We start from the raw sequence: 23,840 nt of genomic DNA, 5'->3' as shown, positions 1-23,840 counted from the left end.
CACTTTGATCCATGAGAAAAAGCAACAACCCTAAACCTTCTGCTGGGGTTTTCAAAGACAGTTTTGAACTGGAAGTTTGAGCTTCAGTTCCCAAAACCTCATTTTCATTACTTGCCCCCTGTCACTGAAAGAGAAGAAGAAAGGAGAAAGACAGCTTGAGAGACAGACACTCCCTCCCAACTCCTGTAGTAAAAGGATTCAGTTTAAAGAATTCACAGAACTCTAATGAAAACCATGTGACAAACAGATAAATCAGATTACAGTCTGCTCAGAACTCATGGTTCACATGGGAGGTTTGAGAACTTGCAGATAGTCTTATCCTAAGATCAGGGTTTGTGACAAGCAGGGAGGTATTGGGTTTTTTTTCTGCCTTGTCAGACCATGATGGCAGATACAACAGCAAAATAAATCTGGAGATTCACTCTTCCTTTGAAGAAAATATCCACGAAGACAATCCATCCCATTGCAGATTAATACAAATTCATAATCACTCAGTAATTAGTGCACCAACATCTGCTTTAGGAGGATGACTGAGCAGAGAAGCATCTGCTCATCAGTCACCTGTATGTTTGTTGGTTTCTTTTAAACCCAAGATAAGTCAGACAGTAGGACTGCTATTAGCTAGTCAATTAAACGCTGATAAGCACAATACATGACCACACTGGCTCAAGCAGAGTCATGTTTCGTTGTGACTCATCACAAAATGATTATGACTACAGAAAGAAACAGCACTGATGTCTGCCTGTGCTTGTGCGACTACCACTTCATCACAAGTAGCTGCAGGCTGGGGAGATGACTCCCCCATGGCTGTAGCTCTAACGACAAGCACAACTTTTGGGGTCCATTTCAGAATTCACTGTCACATTGCAAGTCACAGAGATAAATACTAGGAGTTTTGAGCAGTCCCTGTCAGCACCAATTCTCTGCATACCAAGTTAACTGCCACTTAGCCCACCTCCTTCTAGAGGAAGGCTGGCTGGGCAAGAGACTTCTCCTAATGAAAACTCAATGGATGGAAAAACATAAATCAAATGACCAGTAAGCAAATGAGAAAGGTTGAGCTGTGGTTCCTCAAATGTTTCAACAGGAATTCAGACTTGACAGTTATAATCCTCGTAAAGTGAGGACTGAAATAGTCTTCACAATAATGCCAAAATAAACACGCTTCAACATAGTTGCAATAAAGACATAAAAGTATTGAAAACAAATAAAGAGGTCCAGAAGAATTTAGATTCTGTAGAGGCAGAGCATGCCAAAGCCTTTGCCTCTCAGGCCCAACAGACAGGATATTCAACACAGTATAACAACTTCCCCCTGAACAATGGCAATACTGTTCCTTCAAACAAGTCAAGAGGTAGCATCTGAAACAGTGTAATAAATACAGCAGCAACCTCCAGCTGAGCCCAGCTATGCCTGAGGCAGCCCAGGAAGGTATTGTGTTGGCGAGGCTGGTCACACCACTGCTAAGGGATCAGCAGCAATCCTTAGTTGAGCCCTGGTCTGGAGAAATAAGGAGGATGCACACACCAGTGAGTCCAGTCACCATGGAGACATGCATCAGCATCCGTTACATCTGCCCCAGAGGCCAGCCTCTTGTTGGCAGGCGGATACCGCAGATGTGTGCGCAACTCTAACGCATAGCCACAGACATAGAACCAGAGCAGCACTCAGACAGCAACTCCTGTTCCACTCAGACCCACACGCTGGTGGGAGAAGGGAGTCTGCTGTACTTGATCCTTAACTGTATTTCCTCTAGAAAACTTCCTTCACTTAAAGAGGTCTTACAACAGGTGTCACTTAATAGGTATGAACTGAGTGTAGTTTGAAGATGTCCACTGAGGAGCACACATGGGATGCAGCCATCAGGATTTAGTTGCAGATTCATCCTCTTCTAAAAGGAGGTCATTCAGTGCAATAACTGTAGCAGCGAAGTCAACCAGCTCCACAAAGTCTGATGTAATTATGTTAACGCCCTTAACACCCGGCTTCTGTGCTTTCACCCAATTCAAAATCATGGGCAGGTTCCTATTAAGAAATTGAAATAGAGAAAGAAGAGCATTTTAAAAGAGACTCTTCCCTATACACATTCTACTTCTTTCAAATACAACATATTCTTTATAAACTAACATCTCACATTGGCGATGAGGTCCTGGCCAGCCACCCAAAATGCAACTACCTGATGAGAAAAGTTCTTAACACAGCATGCAATCATTAGGTACCAAATAGAAATAGTAGTCATCAATCCAAACTATCATGCAATCAAGTAACATTTGTGAACTCCACAGGCACTGAGCAGACTGTGCTTCAGGATTTAATGTTGCAGCACCATTCCCACCATCCTGGTTTCTTCCTACCCATATATATGTCAAATCACAAAGCTTAATTTCACAGCAAAATTGAGTGTAGCACAAAGCAAGGCTACACCTTTTCCTGCCCCAAGATGTGGGCAGGAAAGGATTGCTGCCTTAGGGCAGGCAGGAAAGAAGGTATCAGGAGCAGCATGCTGCATTTCTACCAAACCCCTTTCAACCTCCAGACTCACAGAGGGCAACTAAATCAGGGAAATCAAACCAGAATCAAGCCTTCAGCTCTACAAGGGTTGAACATCCCACCATACATAACTAACCAGAGAAAGGTGAGCTCTATCTGATATTAGATTAAATGGAGTTGAAATTCCTCCCCACAGTAGATTTTCTAAGTAATTTCTTGGACAGACTGCAAGTCAGGAGTCTGTACAAGCTTTCTTTTTCTTTTGCTCTTTAACAGGCAGACACAAGGGTTTTCAGCATAGAGACAAGCAACTAAATATATTAGATTTAAATTAGTGCCATAACACACATAACCAGCTTTATTAATAAGGCAGTAGGCGAGTGAATTAGCTAAAAGGATGAGGCAGAACAAAACTCAAAACAACCCTAAAAACACCCCACAGCTCTTGTTCTAGGAATACAAGAGATAACTTGAGTCAAGGCATAATTACTGTCCCTGTCAAGGGACACACCAGACTTGAGCCATTTAAGTGTGAACATTACACATTCCTCCTTTAGGAAGAGCTCAAGACACCTAAATATTCATATTCCAGGCAAGATTTCCATATGAGAAGGCAGACATCTACACAGCACTGCAAAGATAGATTTACACCTACAAATCAGCTAGCATGTGTAAATGGATACCAGCCATCATGCTAAACTGCAACATCTATTTTAAATCCTTACAGTTCACTTTCCACTAAGTGGTAACGATGGAGCTGAGGGGAAGGGATGGCGCAAAGGCAGCCTTCCAGCTATCAGTGGTTTGCAGCTGAGATCCACACTAGGAGTCACTTAAAACTGCTCACCCATTCCATGAAATCAGATGATCCTTTACTAGTGTAAGGATAAAAATTGAGTACCATCTTTCCTCTAACCACGAGAGCAGTACATTTACTGTACAGTATGTAGTTATGAGTTATATACCTGCTTTCTGTTCAGTATCCCCGTCGAGCACATTTACATCTATGCAACTTGTGATAGCAAAACCCAGTCTCAAAGGAGCTGAGCACCATCTAGCGTCCAGTGCTGACCACAGAAGCGCAAGCCAGCCTGGAGACCTCAATGTATTGCTCCAAACATCATTGGATTTAATTATCTGTTGCTAGATTAATGTTTGTAAACAGGAAAGAAACTGAAAACTCAAATTTTTTTTATACTTCACCTGGAAAACACTTCACTTTTGTGACTGTAAAAGCAGAACACTTGATATTTTTAAAAAGGATTTTAAAGAAACCACCTTTTATTGACTTTAGCATCAGGAAAGTAATACTGTAATTACTTCTAAAGTGTCCAATGATTCTCCCAAATAGACTGTTTATCTCACTGCTTAGTATTAAGCTCAGTTGCTGACCAATCAGACGTTTACAAGGGTAATTTAGAACTCAGTATCATTATGGCACAACAAACTCTTGGGGACATCAAACCAGGCAATATTACACAGTGAGCCAGGACAGCGGATCCCAAAAAGGCCTTTGCAGTCCTAGCAATTTTTAGCCAACAATCACACATTGATAACACATAAAATAAGATCAACATGGAACCTATACTGGTCATGTTCACACCATTAAAAAAAAATCACTGGCACTCTGTGCTACTCAGAGCAAAACCCTCTTCTAATGATTTTATTCATTGGCAAATTAATTGTACAACAGTCAGTGGTACAAAACAGTCAGATTGTTAATCTAATATTTGGTAAAAAAGCCAAGATAAAATAGCCCCAGGTCACTTTTTTGGCCATTACTGAAGTCACTGACATAGACTGGTACAGACAAATGCAAAACTGAGGCCACAGATAGGCATTCTTCCTCTAAGGCACAAGGTTCCCCTCCCCGCTTCAAGTTCATAGAACTTGTAATGAGTTACTGGTTTGAAACAACAGGTCCAGCCCATGTTTTACGAAATCGTATCACATTCAGATAGAGCTCCAATTATCAGGAAGCACAGTTATCTATCTACCTATATACACACACTCTTACTTCATTATTTTCAATAACTACTTTTGATTACTGGAAACATCTTTTGAGCAATAATGAAGCAAAACTGCATGCTTTCATCAAGTGTTACTTCTATGCAGACGTTTCATAGCACCTGTCCTATTCAGGGCCTCTTTTAAGAGGAAATACAAGTAAAGAACTGAGAAAGCAAGCCAAGTCCTTACCTATGAACAAGGGTGTTCTTCAGACCACGAATTAGATTCCGTGCAATAGTTCTCACTCGAGGTGTGAGGATGGCTTGAGAAACATGGAAAGTCCCATAATGACTCCGTTCCTCTAGAGTGGTCTCCAGGAACTGTAACAGTTTGTGCACGTTGGTTGTATTAGCCCATGGTGCTGGCATTTTATTCCCTGGCCACAGGAAGGGGTATTCCTGACACAAAGGGTAGTGGTAGAATATAAGAACCTAACAGAACAAAGGAAAAGGAGAAATGAACACAATTTCACAACTACATTATTTATATCAAACCATCATGTTGCATTGGTTTATGCTTATCAAGTACTGCAGTGAAAAAAGGACCAAGAATAAAGCTGCTCCTGAGTTACAAGTGTCAGTAGTTTGTTGTGCTATTGCAAATAAAGAAAGCAGACATCAGTTTGGTTAGCTGTGAAGACAGCACTGCTTCAGGCTTTATGGGTCATCAGTTTAAGATGAAACAGTTGCCAAGAACATACTGAAATGTCATTCAAAGAATTCAGCTTAAAAGTGTTTCAGAGCACTGTCATAGACTATTACATCCATATTGGAAGTTAAGGATTTTTAGCAGCCATGCCATTTTCTGTGTAAGCACTATTAAGTGCTTTAGGAGTACCAGGCTGACTGGCCTAACAGCATTCCACTCACACTTGCTGCATGAGATGCCAATGTCAGTCTTACTGCCAACAAATTCTTCTGTAAATCAAAAGTATTTTATGCTTTGTAAGGTGGTGCCCTTTAAGAAGACAACCTCAGGATGCAACACCTTTTATTAACACTGGGTCCTGGTTTCAGCTGCACCAGCTACTTTTTTCCCCCCCAGTAGCTGGTTCACTGCTGTGTTTTGGCTTCAGTTTGAGAACAACACTGATGTTTAGTTGTTGCTCAGTAGCAGCCTGATCAAGGACTTTTCTGTCTCTTATGCTCTGCAAGTGAGGAGGGGCACAAGAAGCCAAGAAGGAGCAGAGACAGGACACCTGACCCAAACTAGCCAAAGGGGTGTACTCCATGCCACAGCACATCATGCCCAGTATATGAACTGGGAGGAGTTACCTAGAAGGCACCTATCACTGCTCAAGTCAGGCTGGGTACGGGTCAGTGGGTGGCAAGCAATTGTACTGTGCATCACCCGTGTCTTCCGAGCTTTTATTTCTTCTTGTTTCCTATATTTATTGCTATTGTTGGTATTCTTTACATTACCACTGTATTTTACTTATTATTAAACTGTTCTTATCTCAGCCAATGGGGTCTACATTCTCTCAGTTCTCCTCCCCATCCCACTCAGGGCAGGAGGGAACGATGGGGGACATGGCTGAGCAAACAGCTGTATGGTGCTAAGTTACTGGCTGGGTCTAAACCACAATACACCCAGACTTGAATGATCAATTTTGGATTCTAAGATTGACAGCATCAGTTGAGAAAAAATACTCAAAGCTTGATGTATTTTTACCATTTAAGACCCATGTGCCATTGCTGAAACCCTGTTCTCAATTTGTATGTATGCATGGGAGCTGTTACCACAGAGATGTGCTTAGCCTTGTTGCTACTGATAGGGATGGCTGCAAAGGAGCTAAGAAATTCTGTACAGTACATTATCCACATCAAAGCTTACATGCTTCACACTGGCCTAAAAGGTGACAGTTTATCAAATCCTCACCAACACAATTTCAGCACAAGATGCTCTTCCAGAAGAGAAAGACATATGTAAGAAGCACAAGACTCAAGGATGCTATCATTCAATTAACATGCTCAGAAGACAGACCCTGTATGGAGGGCCTACACAGCCATGTGTAAGTGAAGGGAAACACGCACACGACATAAAGGAGGCCCTAGGAGGCTTCAAATACGACTCTCAGCAGCATCCTTGTGAGAATGACACCCAGCTTCTCTATTTAAATCTTAACCTTTTAGGTTTGAAAAAACATTACACAGCCTCTTCCTACCTGGTATTTCTTCTCCCACATGTATTGTAAAGTCACATATTCTACACATTCAACGGAACAAAGTTTGGATCCAAATGCTGAGCGGATCCTGTTGATCAAGAAGAAGTGATGGTTTTCATCCATGGCGTAGAAGTGATTGAAATCTAGGAAGATTACTTCTGTGGGGTGCTGCTCAAGAAAGGTGTTGATTTCCTTCAGCCCATCCCGTACTTTAATGCCAAACAAGCCATGTATGAAGTAAATCTCTTGTCCTGTTTCCCCAGGTTTGGAAGATACCCGAAGATCAAAGTAGCGGATCCCACTTTCCAGCTGCTCTTTGAAAGTCAGATTTTGAGTCACTGACCATTTCTTCATGATCTTCTTAACCAAAGAAAGCCTGGCCAGACGTTTGATGGCTGTGGCTTGGTCTGGTCCCACAGGAGATTTCTCATCAACCCAGTAGCTAAAGGAATCGTGTGATCCTAGGAGAAAAAAAAAACAAGACTAGTTAATGATAGAAAACTGACTCACCAAACACACCACATCCATGTTCTCAGTGAAGTGATAAGCCCCACCTGCATGGCAGGATCACAGGGTAAAGGTCAAGGGCAAGTATTTCAGATTGTCCTTTGCACCTTAATTTTCCTTAACTGCACAACAAGATCTATGTTTAAGGTTCTCAGTGTGCATGGCACTCTTATGAGCTCCCAATTTCAGTGCACTCTGAAAACCATGATCATAAGACAAACATCAGTGGCAAAGGGAGATTTCCTTCTAACCTACCTTCATTTACAAGTTACCAATCTATCTCTAAAGCATTCCCAGAGCCTGGTGCATCACTAGTTTGAGATACGACTCCAGCTTTTTTATCAGAATCTGCGGCTTCATATTCATTCTACCTGCAAAATCCAATCATGACCTAACACACCGAAGCTTTTGCAACAGGTATCTTCATTCATGTGATGGACAGAGGGATCTAGCTCTACATGCCCACCTTATGAGGACATTTCACTAAAGCCCCATGATGGTAAAGAAAGGATTAATAGTTTGAATAGAAAGCAACAAGTGGTTGAACTTAGAGGTGGAACACTGTTAGTGTGTAGTTAGATACCACGCTCATATTAAAGGAGTTCATGAATGTGTCTTCCCCTGGCAGTGCCTTTGAGTGACTGCAAGTACAGTGAATATAAAATTCAGCAAGAGAGATGACCAACCATCAAAATCACCAGTCCCTGCCTAAATAATGAGCATCTGACCAAGTTCCTCTAACACAAGCTGTAACCTTGGCAGAGAAACTGCAGCTTACAGTTCTCTGCAACAGTAAGCACACAAAATTTGTGCTTACTAAAAAACTCCCCAACTGAAAAGGCAGTAGTGAATGGAAACAAAACTCATTCAAAATAGCAGCCTCAGAGTCAATGAAATAGCCCATATCCCTAGGTTATCCTAGTCAGTAACAGAACAAAGAGTAATAATAGGGCAGTGTATCTCAGTTTATCTCTGTACTACAGCAGCATAAAGCGAAGATGGGCAGAAGCTGATCTACCACAGTCTGAGGCTTACCAGGGATTTCTAACCATTTACATCAGGCACCAGCATTCTGGCCAAGAAGCTGCAACCACTTCAGACATGATTTCCCTGTAAACCCCTAGCATGTTAAGGAGCTTGAACAGCCCTGCCTCCCTTTTTGATTCAGGGCAGCAGGTGAGGGCTTCCTCAGTGAACCAAACCCCACCTGATAGCTGCACACCCACTTCAAGTGCAGGGAAAGCATCTTCACATCCAGGCACCACAAGCAGCTCCTTTGCCAGCTGCCCTTGGGGTACAGAGAGCATGAACCATGCCTCCAGGATCTGCATTTCCTTTCCCCATGTCCCAGGGTTCTTGTCCCTCCTTCTGGGACTGTACTTCCATAGAATTTCCTCCTATACCTCAGTCTGCAACTCGGTAAAAAAACCCCAAAGCCCTCGTCTGTAATTTCCAGTTTTGAGACAATATTTGAGGTGCCCACAGCCACCTCCACTCAAACCTTCTATATGCGTACCAGTGCACACCAGAAGACCAATGCATTTCCTGTGAGGCAAGGTCAGAGCTATAAACAAGATTATGATCTCAACTGGATTACCTTGTCAGGATTCTTTAATCCAAATGGAAGAACAGTCTGCGCAAACATCGGTTCACAACAACCTAAAATGCACTCTTGCTCCATTTCTACTAGCTGAAGACTACTGAAAAGGAACCATGAAGGTTATGTTTCAGGCTTTACAAGTGAATATTCAAACTAATTCAATGAATTCTTCATGAACTCTTCAGTGTTTGAAAAGCATGTCTCTTACAGGCCTTTCCATTCAGTCTCCTAAAAACAAGTGGCAAGTAACAAGCTGTTTTAAGAAGATGTCAGCTTAAGAAGCTCTTTAGTACCTATCGCATTAAACTACATCAAAAAGTAGCTGTCAGGTTTCAAGTGACACCTGCATTTTTTTTCCCTTACTTCCAAATGTGTAATCCCAAACAAAATACAGGACCAAACACCTAGAAGACGTTTCAGAAGAAGCCATACAAAGCCTGGCTCATACTGCAAGCTGCAACTCAGATACCTGAAGTTCACACACTCCCTTGTGCAGCAGAATGAGCCTTGCAAGCTCCTCCAGTGTTTGCAAAGTTGACCTCAATCACAAGAGGCTTCTCTTTGGCCTCTGAATTAATCTCTGCATCAAGAAGTCACAAGGCACTTTGTTTGAGTGTGTGTGTTGCCTTTCTTTTTCCTCTCCAAGTCGTATTCAATGTCTTCCTCTGTTTAGGTCACTGTATAAAATTGCTGAAGATGCTAGAATAAGTCCATAAGAAACATTACTTTAATTTTAACTACGACTGAACAGCAGCCTCTGGAGAGATGCCTATACAAGTCACTTGCACCATTATGCTCCCTTAGTGTCATTGATAAGTTTGGCTTATGAATGAATGACAATTTTCTCTAGCATCAGAGTTGTTTAATCAAACCCAAGCTAAGAAGCAGCTTTTTTTCCTGAACCTGATCACATATTACAGCTGCAAAAGCCCTCCTTTGCCTATTGCCACATAGAAAGCTACAGAGAACCAACTTCTTCCACTCACAAATCAAATTCTATTTCTAGCTCTGAAAAGCAACAAGAAAGAAAAAAGCCACCACAAGCACATCACAACATTTTCACCACTCACTGCACTCCTTAACAGGGCAGCTGTTATCTCTGTAATTCAACTATATGCGATATGCTTCTATAGTTAGAGAAGATCCTTACCAACTCCTGCCCTGTGGCTCTGCTTAGAAAGCCTCAGAAATTGAACTTCTCATTAACAATCAAATCAATACATATACCTAGATACAATTACAAAGAACACAAACAGAAGCATCTGAACAAACCAGTTCTCCTTTTCATGATTGGTAGAAGACCACCTCCTAAGAAGGCCAGGGGAGCATCACCAACACTGAGGCTGGAAGGAACAGCAGAAATTCGATTAGATTATCAATGGTCATTTACAGCAGGCCAGCCACATACTGTGAGAAGCATCTGGGCCTTATCTGGACCCAGAATATTTTGGTTCTGGCAAGCAGAAAGAAGGCAAACTGAAAACCTGAAGCAACAACACCTGATACTTGCTGGGCTGGGAGGTAAGAGGTGAAAATCTACATCATCCACCAGACCCTTCTTTAATTCAAGATCACTGTGCTATGTTACCAGCTCAGTCACTGGCTTTCAATATAGCCTGGCTGTGATGTTAAGCTACATGCTAAGCTGTCTGCATCATGTCAAAATAATCCCTGCTCTCCTTCACTCTACCCCCTAAACGACACCAAGGGCCCAGCCATACCATAGATATGGCAAGAGCCAGATCAATGCCGATACAGCGCGACTGCTTTTCAAATAAGCATAACCTAAACCAACCCAACTCCGTGCTGCTTAAAACGCAGAGGCTAGAGCCTGCACCAGAAGCACAGAGCAGACCAGCCCCATTTTGTCTGCAGATCAGTGTTACAAGTTGCTAATCACATTTTGAATTCACATTTAACAGAAGGATGTGTGAAGATAATCAGATGCTGTAGCATTCTTGTACAGTAACAGCAACAGGGCTGGCAGCTCCTGAACAGAGCAAGCATTACAAAACTCTCATAACATAAACAGAAGTCTTCCCCATGTTCAAGTGATCATTTGAAGCCCATATTCCCACTACCCAAATGGCACACATCTCCCTGAACATCACCAGGGATGTGGTGGTCACCAAGACCACTTCTCTAATGAAGCAAAAAAATAAGCTCAAGAAGTCTTGTCAGCAAGACATTTCAGATACCTGACATTTTTAACATAAATAACACCTGATCTTGAGTCACTAAATATGTTCCTTAAATCTGCTAATTGCTAACAATGCAACTAATGAACATAGGTATTTATAACCTCTATCTTACAGACCAGAAATCAAAAGGCAAAGAAGAGCCAACAAACTTTGTCTCTGCCATCCTTTAGGCAAACAAAGGCCACAGCCTCAGTCTGAACAACATCGGTTGCATGTTCTTGCACATGCAGCACACTAAAAGTCACTGTACATAAGAATGGACTAGCATTCAGATTGCAAGCTTTACTGAACTGCTCCAGTGACATGGCATCACTTGGATACTCAACTCTTCCCACAAAAGCAAGCTAAACACAGGAAATAAAACCAAGAGATGATTTGCCAATTGCTTCCAACAGGCTGAAGATGCACAGCATGAAGCAGCAAGCACTAAATTTAAGCATGAAAGTCTCCACACAAAGAAAGTTTAGGGACTGCTAATCAGCTGGCAGCTCTTAGAAAGCAACAGACAATCACTGCTCTACTTTGGTTTTCCTTTCATCTGACAAAGACTGGAAAGCTTCAAGGAAAACAGTCATGTTCCATCAAATGCCCAGACACTTCACTATATCAAAGGCTAGAGTAGTATTAAAGAAGCATCTCCCAGATGCCAGATTGTTAAGATTATGGCTAGTCCTCTTAAATTTATCCCAGTTGAGTGCAATCGTGGATTAATTTTTATTTATATCTTTAAGCCTCTTTTTATTCTCCTTACACTAATTTCTCACGTTAATTGTGTGTTAAACAGATCACTTCTTAATTGAATTTGCATGCGAAATAGATCTTATTTCACTGTTTAGGATGACTTTTTCGTCCAAGTCTTTGTGCTAATTATTAGAAAGCAGCCTTTTATCATTGCATCTCCACCAGAGCCTAACTTCACAGTGTGTCTATTCCTCATGCTACTTAGTCACAGATAAGTCAAATAAACCCCTGGTGTAGCTCAAACAAATGACACTCATCAATAGAACATTGGTAAGCCTTGAATTTCAACAATTACTAGTTGTATTGCTTCTTATTACCTTCTGTTTGCACATCAGTAGTTTCTGCATATACAGTTGCAGTGGAGAGACGGGAATGAACACTATCTCACCTACTCTCACGCCCTTTTGCTTGTTAAGTTTACCTTTAAGGGATGTTAAAGGTATGACCACATAGAATGCAAAGCACAGATACCTTCCAATATAGAAGATAATTTATACACTCCCAATTACCTGAAAAAAAGGCAAAACCTGCCTTTATGTTCCCCCCAGACACAAACATGCCTACTAACATGCTGCTTAGCCTGCAAAAAGTCTGGCTAACCAAGAAGCAATCAATGAAACCCACAGACCAGGAGACTGCACTGTCAATGACTTTAACTAGATCAGAATAATTTGATCTTTATATTAATGGAATGAAAAAAGGCAAGAAAACCTCCTGTGTTATGTTAAACACATTAAGAAGCAAGGCTCCCATACTGTACCAACTGCCTAAAAGCACTGACAGGTCATTTATGGACAAACAACCACCCTCGCTAAAGCTATGCCAAACTTCCTAGAGCAAGCTTTGCTCACCGGACGAAGCACATTCCCCATATATTACAAAACACCACACATGACATAGCATAACAAACATTGCATAGCCAAGACATCTTAGAAGCACAGTAATCAAGTCCCAAAAACACAGGATGCAAGTGCTAGCAAGTTAAAACTATCCCCTAAGTGCTCTTCTAAACCGAATGTCTTGTGTATGCCAGAACTGAGAGGAAAACCAGGATAAACAAATGCATCTCTCAAAGCCCAGAAGTCCTCAGGATTCACGTCATTAACAATCCAGATTTCCTAATCAAAAGATTAACATCTTAAAAGCTCTTTGCTGATGAAAAGCAAATCCAATCATTCATATTATACTGCCCAGCAAAAGGAGGCAAGTCAGAAATAACAGAATTCCTATGGATAATTAATTATCCAAAACTATTCACATGCTTATATTTTATTAGAACCCTAAAATAATACCTTAGGTATTATTATTGCAGTCACAGTAGGGAAGACAAAGTCTAGTACAGACCAAATCCTCTTAGCAAAACTTATTCTCCTTATCAAAGAATTACCCTGATTTCCCCCACTGCCCCTTTGAGGGTTGGGGTGGAATGGGGGGCAAGAAAAGGTGTACAAAGTGAAAGGGTGAAAAAGGACTGTTTAAAACATCCTCAGACAATACTGAATGGTAGTTGGCTTTTTTTCCCAGCCAGAAGAAATCCATTTGACACTTGATGGATGTAATGCCATTAAGGTGGTTTTGTGATTTAACAGGGACTTCCTTCCCATTTATCAGCAACCTCAGCTATCTGCACTGGGGAAGCAAAAAGTGGCAAAACAGTTCTATTACTTCAAAGCCCCCATGGATCTACCTGTTCTTAAGAGAAAAAAACACCCTGCAGCTTGAGGTCCTATATTCTTCTGTGACCACTCAAATGTGTGGACCAATGGCTCCTTCTCTTCCAAGAAAGCTCTAGGGAACTGTTGTCTTTTCATTACACAGTATTTCTCCTTCATTTTACATCTTTCCTGGAAAAGGAGGCAAACTGGAACTTTCACACCACATACAACAGCACCAACCACTTAGACCAACATCATTTTTCTGTTTCAACTACAACTTTATCTCTCTAGGACACAGGTTTTAATAAAAAAAGGAAGTTTTTCCTGATTAAAAAAATAATGAAGATCTTCATATACTGTCTGAAGAAGATTTTGTGGCATTTTGAGAACAACTGGGTTTTGGTAGAATAGATGACAGCAGCCCTTTAGAAAGGGAAACCATAACATCCAAGGCTGGCTTTCTAGGGGATCTTCTGCATAGATCCACTGTCTGCCAAACCACTCACAGAGATGCACAAAGGAAATACTTTGATGCTTGGAAATAGTGGAAAAGCTTCCATTAGTATTCTCATCAGTACAGTGGTCCAGACAGTTGAATAGCCTCTTAATAACAAGAGCTGAGTTTTGCTGATACAATAAAAAAGACTCCCAGGTAATAAAACACCTCAGGAAAAGTCCCACATAAAAACTCTGCATTTACAAATCATATCCAACATCACCATTCTTATGCAGAAGCCTTCTTCTGACTATCACATTGGGAAGAAAAATAAACTGTGTTAAATCAGAACATGAGCATTATGTATTTCTTCCTTCTGAGCTGTAACCCAACAGACAGCCAGTTCAGCTGATTCAATGATCCTTTTAATTAGGATTCCAAAGAAGTACTGTTTGGAAGGAGGATGCAGTCTTAAGTTCACCACCACTTCTCCTCTGAGAAGGCGCATCCGGAGTGCACTCTAGCCCATGAACACAGAAAACCACAGCATTAGGAAGTTCAGCAGCTCACCTCAGGGTCACAGAGGTTAAGAGCAAAAAAACGGAACAACCAGATTGAGTAAGATCCTAATGGCCAGTTCTTAACTGGACAGGGTGTGTGCTTCTTTTAAGAACCATTTCAGTTCTGTTGGGCCACCTAAAAGGCAAGCAGACCATAGGGCTTTTGGTGAGCAGTCACACTGCTGGGACAGCAGAGCTGCTGTGTAGCAAGATGCACAGGAGATGCCTAGGGCCCCACCAGCACCAGGTATTCCCCACATGCCTGAGACATGAGCACAGTAAGCACCCAGCAGTCACACCATGGCACCATGCAGTCACCCACAGCTTGTCATCACAGCAAACACGCCTTCACACTCCGCATACCTCCTTTAGGCTTAGCTACGGGCTTCACTTGTAGGGCTGCTCCTCATTAAGACTTCAAATACTAGCTGTATTTGTACAGCTTTGTTTTCTAGGGCTGATTATTCAGCAAGTCTTTGATCATTTAGATCAAAAACATTAAGCTTCTGCCTCAGGCTTTTTGGGGAAATCTTCCCAAAGAAGGGCAGAAACTGTGGCACATTACAGTACTGAAAGTTTTGGCCACAGTCACACTGACACTACCATGAACAAACTCTGGAAAGTTATTCCATTAAAAGTTGGTCAAAAAGTTAATGAAAAGAGTGCATGCATCATAGTGGAAAAAAATAAGGCAGCTTGACTAGTGCTGTTGTTTGGAGCAGAAGACAAATACTTGCTATTTTAGAAGGCCAGGGACACATCTCTCCTCAGAGATCAGTGAACAGTCAAGTTAAAGACATTGTTAACAACTACTTAAATTCTCTTGTATGATCTTATTTTAACAACACTTGAGCCAATATAATTTTCTCCATTATAAAACTGCTTTTGAAACTGCAAAGCTCATCTTTTCCATCGGCTCCAACTACCCATAACCGAGCACCCCACAGACATCATCACCAACCATCCAGCCTGACGCAGACAGCAACAGCTCTGCATTCCAATTGCTCTGCATTACTTAGAAATGAGATCCTGGCCAAACTTTCACACGCTTTTGGAAGAAGAGTGAACACACCAGCTGGCATCACTAGAAGATGACAGAAACCGTGACTGAAGAGCTGTCCTACCTCTCCCAGATGGACAGGCTGCCCTGCCTGCACGTTCCACACCAATGGAGCAACATGCCTAACAAAGTTCAGCTCTACATGTACAGCACCTAAAAACCTGACTTTTGGTGGTGTTTCAGGTCATGCTCACATGTACAAAGTCTGACTAACAGAGAAACATTTACCTTTCCAAGATTAAAACAGAAATCTTACACTCTAGGGCAAAAACACTGGTATAAGGTTGGGTTCTGTTTTCGTTATTATCACACTTCAAAGTGCTGAAGCAAAACATTTTACTTCTCCCCCACCAAGTTCTCTGTTTTTCAGCTCTTATCTTCAGTGACTCCAAAGAACCTGACCTTAATTCAAATTAATTGTTCCCCAACTGAACTTAGTTTTTAGCAACAGCAGGTATTTCCCCAAAACTACATGAAATCCCATGTCATGTAAATGCATCCATTCAACCTGTTGTGCCCTGCCTACATCTCCAGCACTACATCAGGTTCCCGCAGGACACGCGCATGCTCCAGCATCCATCCTGGGGCTTGCCCAACCTCATAAAGAGTTGTCTCAAGGTTCTCTTATAGGAACACTTCTCCAAATAAAATCCTTCTGAACCATCTTTAACACAGAAAAGCTTTCCCATCAGGCTAGCTTGATGAACACACGCTTTCAGACTTGCAGGAGTAAAGAAAGCAGGGGACAGAAGAGGCATTTAATTAGCTGATGATACTATGGAAAGGCACCCACAGCTCTGAGTGATCCTGCAAACAGCACTGGATCCCTACCTAAATGATCTTAACTTTCATCTGGAAGACAAGGAAAGAAAACCAGTACTAGGTAAAAAACTCAGATACCCAACCTCACCAGAAAGGAGAGCCTATCTAGGGGGACAGCTTGGTTGAAAACTGCTAAGTATACCTACCTCTTACATTATGACTCTTAATCATTCAAGGATAGAATAAGCCAGAGAGGGTTAAGGAAATGCATTATTACCAAGACCTAAAGGAAAACAGAACTGACTACTATTCTGCTTATCACATTCATCCAGGAGCTTGGAGCCTGGACTAACAAAACACTCGATAAGCAAACACTGATATTTGGCAGTGAACATCTGCTAGATTGCTTTGCTGTCTCAAAATAACAGGCACAAGCTCATGATCTCAGAGAGAACGGATCTTGAGAAAGAGTACGCGTTTCACCCATCCTAATATAAGTATTGATGTAAAACGCTTGATGAAACTGGAAAATGGTGCTTTACCTTCACAAGGAGAAAGATTTCTCAAATCCTAGCACCTAGTTCTTTAAAATACTGCAAAAATTACCTAGACAAGTAGTTTGAGTAAAACAGTACAAATTGGACATGCCACAGTGCCATGAATTAACAGCATGCAAACACAAGCAAGAAACAAGCTAGGCTTCCATAAGAATTTCTTCTAAACAGCTGATTTACTTTACAAGTAGATCAGCAAGAGCACTGCAGCTTTCTCTTGTGTTCCATTTCTCAACAGAGAAATAACACAACTAACAGGATGCAGATCAAAATATGGCCAAGGAAAGTAACAAGTGTCACAGTTGCATGTGATTTCATAAAATCATTTGGAGTAAAGCAGCTTGAGATTAAACATACTATACAAAGCCTGCCAAGAGTCACGTTTGCAATCAGAACGGTTAAGAGTTCATTTTTAAACCCACATTCAAAGAGGATTAGCCTGGAGTATAATTAAGAGAAAACCCTCTAGCATTTCACAGAAGGTCATCAGCTGAAGGTGCTTTAGTTGAGTTGAGCATATTGCATGCATTTAAGTTGATGACACTATAGTTACTTGATATTTGACAGTTTCTCATCATGAAAGATGCCTTCTCTCACAAGACTGCACAGAAAACATCTCTTTTCCTTGGAAAAGACCATACTGGTTTGGCATTTTGCCTTTCTTTTACAACACAAATAGCAAAAAAGCCTAAGCTCTGGAAGATGACCCTGAAAATTCCTAAGTCTCTCTCAATTTTGAAGACAGATAAATCATCACAAACACCAAACTGACATACTTTATGAAACACATGACTTAAACATCATTTGCTATCAGTTGATTCTAAGGGGTGAGCAAATAATGACTTTCTCTGCCCTCAGGTAGCATGACTTAGAGCACATTAAATAGCTCAGGGAATCATAGAATTATGTAGGTTAAAAACAACCCCAGAGGTCACAGCTATCTTTTTTAAAGCCAGTGAAAAGAAGCAGCTCAAAAAGCAGAACTGATTTATTTTTCAAACACTGCATTTCTCCAAAGTGCAAGGTACAAAGAAAACCCCAAAGAAGCAAAACATAACCAAATTTTATGGGTTTGAATGCTGGCTTTACTTCAAGCTAAAACAAGTTTCAGCGTTTCAAGTCCTAGAGTTAAATTTCTGCTCCTGTTTACAAAGGGTGACTGGGAGTCAGGAGGAGAGAACACAACACTCAAACTACCAAAAACCCAAACAAACCAAGGCAGTTGAGTTCCTCACTCCAGCACAGGAAGTACATGCACCCAGAGAAAGAGAAACAGCCTTAAGCACAGACAAAAACACTTCTCACTTGAGGTGAAGCCTTTCATCTTTTTTTACTACTACTGCAGGTGAAGCAGTAGTGAGTGCTGTAGTACCTACACCAAAGGAGCCCCATAGCCCCTTCTCCACATGCTAGAAATATCTTTTGGCTATCTCTGCTGGCACAAAAAAAGGAACATACTCATTACTAGGGAACTGTCTCCCAAAACATGTCCTCTATTTAACATTTACCCAAAGGATTTTGACAAGCTAAGGCACTGCCATACAAATCAAGCTTGCACCACTAACAGCCAGAGTCTAACATTCAGTTAGCTACAATAGCTGCCCCTAAAGTCTTCCCTATTGACATCTACAAGCAATATTAGAAGGGTTTTTTTTGCCATTTACAGATGGAAAGCCAGCCTACTCCTAAGTTTAGGGCCATCTGCTGTCTTCCTCATTTATCAGTTTACCTATTCATCAACTAGCAGTGCTGACACTTACCCTAGTCAATTTCTTATACTGGCCAATAACATCCTAATGATTCCTCTAAGGAAATGCTGAGAGAATTGGGGTTGTTCAGCCTGAAGAAGGCACTGGGGAAACCTTACAGCAACCTTCCAGTACCTAAAGCAGACTTACAAGAAAGACTTTTTAGTATGGTCTGTAGCAATATGACAAGGGGCACTGTTTTAAACTGAAAGAGGAGCAATTCAAGCTAGATATAAGGAAGACATTTAATATGAGGGTGGTGAAACACCACAGGTTGCCCAGGGAAGCAATAGATGCCCCATCCCTTAAAACATTCAAGCTCAGGTCACACAGGGCTCTGAGCAACCTGGTTAGTTGAACATATACCTGCTCATTGCACTAGGGTTTCAAACTAGAACACCTATAGAAGTCCTTTCCAAACTAAACTATGCTAGGACTTTATGATTTCAGGACCACACTGCACACTTCTCCCCTCTGGCAACCTGCGTAAGTTCTGCTATAAAAAGGCAGTTTTCATGCGGTGAACATCCGGTTGTTATGGTCAACATAAACAAACCTTTTCCCCTACCTGCTCTTAGCCTTACTTAAATAACCTGGAAAACATCAAATAGGACCTCCAGCGCTCACAGCTACCTTCTTTTAAAGCCAGTAAAAACAAGTAGGCCAACGGGTTAGGCTCACAGCAGTGTTTACACAAGATTAAGCTCTCCTTCCTTTCTCACAACAGACGGGATTCACGTTAGCCCTTACACAGGGGCGGAGACCCAGCCTAAACCCAACCGCAGCTCCCAACAGCGCGCAAACACCCCGGCCGAGCACTTCCCTACGACCCTCCTAAGAGCAGCGCCCCCCAGCCTAGGGTCACCCCGGCGGGCACAGGCCCAAGCTTAGGCCCCGGCGCCTCCGGCACCCAGACAACCCCTCCCCTTGCCGCCGCGCCACCTTACCCGGAATAGCCAGGTTGGAGAGCGGGTAGGAGCGCAGCGCCGCCGGCAGCGAGCCCATCCAGTCCGCGTTACTGTCCGCCGTGGCCCCCGCGGCTCCCCGCCGCCGGCCACCTCGCTTCCCGGCCGGCGACCTCATCCCGGGCCCGAAGAGCCGGGCCGGGCCCAGCAGCAGGGCCGGCGGGGTTGGAACCGGTAACGGCAGCCCGGCCCCCTTATGTAACAGGTGCGGTGACGTCACCGCGGCAGGGCGAGCAGCCATTGGCTGCGGGCTGCTGGCCCCGCCCCTCCGGGGGTGCGTCCTGGGGCAGGTGATTCGGCCTCCGTAGGGGGACGCGCGGTCCCTGTGCCCGCCGGGCAGCACCGGCAGCCGCCGCGGTATGGCTTCCCGCTCTGCACCGGTCGGAGGAGGGGGATCGAGGGCTGCGGCTGCAGGGCTTAATGGACCTGCCTGGCCTCAAGCGGCCGCATGAAGGGCTCCTGCAAGCTCATCACCTGAGATCCAGCTTCTCCCGAGCCAGCGGGGCTGCTTTTGCTGTCGGTGGCACCGGCTGAGGAGCTTTGCAGATCCCCGTGGCTTTATGCACTTGCACTGGGCAGTGATAACGATGTTGGGGTGTGTGCCCCTCTTTAGCGTGTGTGCGGGCACTCCTACATGAGTGGCTGCCCCATGTGTACCAGGATCATTCCGTGAGCTTGGATTTGATGCTGCCGTTGCACCAGAGAAGCTACCCTCAATACAGAGGGCCAATGCTATGGGTTTTGCAATGGTGACCAGTCAATAAGTGTATTAGCTGCAGCAATTTATGCACTGCACCTGACAAGAGCCATGACTGCAGATTGAGCAGCCTCAATCCCTTCCACCTGCGCAGTCTCAAGCTCTGTCTTACACTCCGTTTAGCTGTGGGGTAAAGCATTTTGTCCAACACTGTTCCTGGGTTTGCTGTGGTACACATAATGGATCCTCTGAGACACTTTTTCTCCCTTACATTATTAGACATATTTGAAGCATAATGCTTTGTCAGCAGTTTCTCTTAATTGCTGCTTGTAAGTATCCATGAACACACTATTTCCATACTCTTCACACAGGACATGGAGACAACTGGTCTACTCCATCATATGCTGGTGAAACCAACCCAACAAACACTGCTCTGAAAGTCTTTTTTTCCCTGTCAAATTAATAAAAGCTGAAAATGAAATTCCAAGGGTTATATATTCCAAAAGTGCTCCGTTTTGTCTGTAAGGAAGCATTTTTTAAATGAACAGGTATTTTTCATTTGGCATATGAATGGTTGCATGTTATTCACAGGATACTTTCATTAACATATAGAAAACCTGCTAATTGAACTGTATAGTATACATAGACTTAATGTATCTGTAAATTCATATATGTTGGCTGTGTATATTCACCTAATACAACCATAATCTATCTTCCATACATCTACATTTTATTTCCCAAAGAAGCGCACAAAGATGTTTTGTGTTTAACGCTTTGATACTGAACAACCTTTAGAAGAGTGCAATTTTCTTTTAGGTTCTTATGTTCTTTTAGGTTTTTAGGTAGGTTTCTACAAAGCACTCCTGACCTAGGACTCCTCACACTCAAAGAGGATCATGGAGGGTGGGTTTGGCATGCATTCGGCTGTCCTGCAGCCTTGCTCCCCCTTCCCATTAGGACCATGTAGTGTACTGGCCTCTGATGCAGGACAGAGGAGGCTATACTTCTCAAAGCTATACATAATGGGAACATAAGCTTTTTCTCTTGTGATTAAATTTGTATCTTCAGCTGAAAGGCAGACTGTTATGTGGGAGCTCCCGTCCGTGTTCCCGCAAGTTTATCTCCTTTAAATGACTACTTTACATTGCCGTCTTTCTCACGTTCCCACCATCACAGCTTGGGACCACCCAGCAAAACAGTGTGTGTGAACTCCTTAAACACAGTTGGCAGCCACGGCTGTTTCACGGTGTTGCTTTCTAGGATGGGAAAGCTTTGCAGTACAGGGATAGCCATTTCACCGAGGCTGATATGCTCTTGAGGACATCTTGGTGTCTTTGGGGCAGTACTTTGCTCTAGTCAGTGAACCTGTAAACACTGAAGCTGTATTCTAGAGCTGAAACAACTAAAGCTGACCACTGACACGGTACTCCTGGTGTCCTTGCCAGGCTTCATAATGCATTTGCCATCTTTCAAATGACATGAGGAAGACGGATTGTGTGTGACAGATGGCAGTGTCTGGAGGGGAACAGGCAGGGTGTGCGCTAGTATGGAAAAAGGAGTCTTATCGACTCTACTGCAAAAGCAGTTCTTGGCGGTCCTCTGCCATCAGGTTGGATAGGAAAGAGGGGGGGAAACTGGGGAGAAAAAGAGCCTCAAACATGCCCCCTTCACAGCCTCCCCAAAGTCTCTGACCCTTTGCCATCACTTTTTAATGTGACAGCATTGAGGTACTTCAGTGCTACCACAGTGACTGTCTCGTTCGCTCACGGTTACGTTCAGCATCCCCAACCTATGACACGCAGTGTTGAGTACACCCAGGCTTTTGTGGTTAAGATGCTTTCTAAAACTCCAAGCTGCAAAGGACATTTAGTGTGGGACACCAGCAGCTCGAAACCAGAATGAGGAGGGAAAGAGGAGACTTCAGCTGGGAGCATCAGATGTGACACGCAGATATTTGCCTGCAGTAACCACTATCAGAACTCTCTCATGGTCCAAATATCCTTCCTGTGCTTTTCTAGAAAAGAACAACATTAAATTGCCTGTTCTTTTCCCCAAAACCTCAACCTCTTTCCATTTCCACAAAACTCTGTCATTTTGTTCTCTAGTCAGTACCGAACCCTGCCATAATGAACATTAATTGCAATGGCCAGAGGGAGCAAACGTACATTAATAATACAATTCTATTTTCCGCCGACTAAACCCACAAATTAGCTGGGGTCTTCTCACTTGAGACCATTCAACTGCTGCACTTCAAGCATGTTTTTAAGTGGCTGCAACAATGAATACCTAAGCAGGGAGGGAAAATACCATACTATCGATATCTGTTTTATAACATCAAGGGCAGTAGGTTGTTGGATTGTCCACGCTGCTGTGAAGCATTCACATGTGAATCACCTTCAGCAGTGAGGATGGCTTGACTGAAACTTGACTATCTCTTTTACCCTGTGGATTATTTAGCCATATTTATGCCTTATGTGGGTTCACTGACAAAGTTCAGCTATTCCCTTGTACCAGTGTACAAGCCCACGTCATGGGCAGCGTGGGCAACCTAGCAGGTGAGATCCCATTCCTACAGCCCTAACCCTCCTATTTCAAATACACAGTCAAAACATTAGCTGTCTGGATCATGCTGATGCTGTTTGAGCACTAAGAGGCAGGTGGGTTTTGGTGTTAGTCAATTCCAAACACACAAAGGTGCTCTTGGGCTGCCATATACAGAACACAAAGCCAGAAGGATGAACTTTTACAAGTGCTTCAAAGCAACAGAAAACAAACTGATAACATCAAGTGCTACAGGGAGCTTAGCCTCCTTCTCCTTACCGTGTTGAATACCCTGATAACGTGTCCCCTTATGCAACAGGGTGCATTGCTACTGTTCAAAAGCTTTCGGTTAGTGTTTTTAAAGTCTTCCAACTGAGTCCAAAATCTACTGTTCCATGTAAATTCCAGATCCTTACTGCAATTTATCAGCAGACAATAGATCAAATGGGGTTTTGAAATGGCTTCTGTGTCATCTGCTTATTTTAAAGGTCACTTTGCTACTGATGAGAGGAAAACTGCAGGATTCACTCTCACAGAGAGAAGCTAATTGCTCAACATTTCATGTAAGTATATTCAGACTCCTCCAAGCTGTTCATTACCATTTTTACCCTGACTGTAATGGAATTGTTTAACATTTAAACCCATCAGACACACTTAATCACAAACCTCTGCAGACACTGCTGCATTTAAAACATCGCTTCTTCAAGTGCAGTAGACCAAATAGCAGGGTTCCTTTCTGTTTTACAGCACGTCAAAGAACCGCCGTGACTATCGCAGCACTTTTACCCTTCCTAAGTACATTGCAAATACTGAGATGTCTATCACATAATATACCCTTTATATTATTGACTTCCCTCCTTTCTCTGTCCACCTCTCATAGCCTCAGTATCACTGCATATCAGTATATTACCCACTTCTCTCTCCCACCTTTGTTTGCTCGCTTCTTTAAAGCAAGCCCTTGGCATCTGCCGCTCTGTTTGACAATAGCGAGCTATTCAATACTTCATTTACACCACATGAGGGGGTTTCAAGCTGCGCAGGATGCCAGAGTTAATTTGGAAGTCCTCCTGTCTGGAAAGGAACCAAGGGGCAAAAAGATACATTATTTTCCCACTGATTAAGAACCTTACTGGGGCAACCTTGGACAAG

The 23,840-nt window shown here is 42.8% G+C and overlaps 1 protein-coding gene across 1 annotated transcript; it reads right to left on the bottom strand.

Annotated features, from left to right (window-relative positions):
- Positions 1-1,779: 1,779 nt before the first annotated feature.
- PLCXD2 (phosphatidylinositol specific phospholipase C X domain containing 2) lies at positions 1,780-19,661 on the bottom strand. Its single transcript, XM_061350560.1, has 4 exons — positions 19,436-19,661; positions 6,665-7,125; positions 4,690-4,931; positions 1,780-2,025 (listed from the first exon to the last, which is right to left on the bottom strand). The coding sequence occupies exons 1-4, from the start codon at positions 19,569-19,571 to the stop codon at positions 1,863-1,865; spliced, it is 1,002 nt and encodes a 333-aa protein (XP_061206544.1). The 5' UTR covers positions 19,572-19,661; the 3' UTR covers positions 1,780-1,862.
- Positions 19,662-23,840: the final 4,179 nt, after the last annotated feature.

This window comes from Neopsephotus bourkii, unplaced genomic scaffold, assembly GCF_033783945.1.
Source record: "Neopsephotus bourkii isolate Nb327-2 ecotype Australia unplaced genomic scaffold, CSIRO-AGI_Nbou_v1 NB_532, whole genome shotgun sequence".
In the NCBI taxonomy this organism is placed as follows: domain Eukaryota; kingdom Metazoa; phylum Chordata; class Aves; order Psittaciformes; family Psittacidae; genus Neopsephotus; species Neopsephotus bourkii.
Note: the sequence above shows the minus strand (reverse complement) of the source record. Positions and strands in the feature narration are given on the sequence as shown.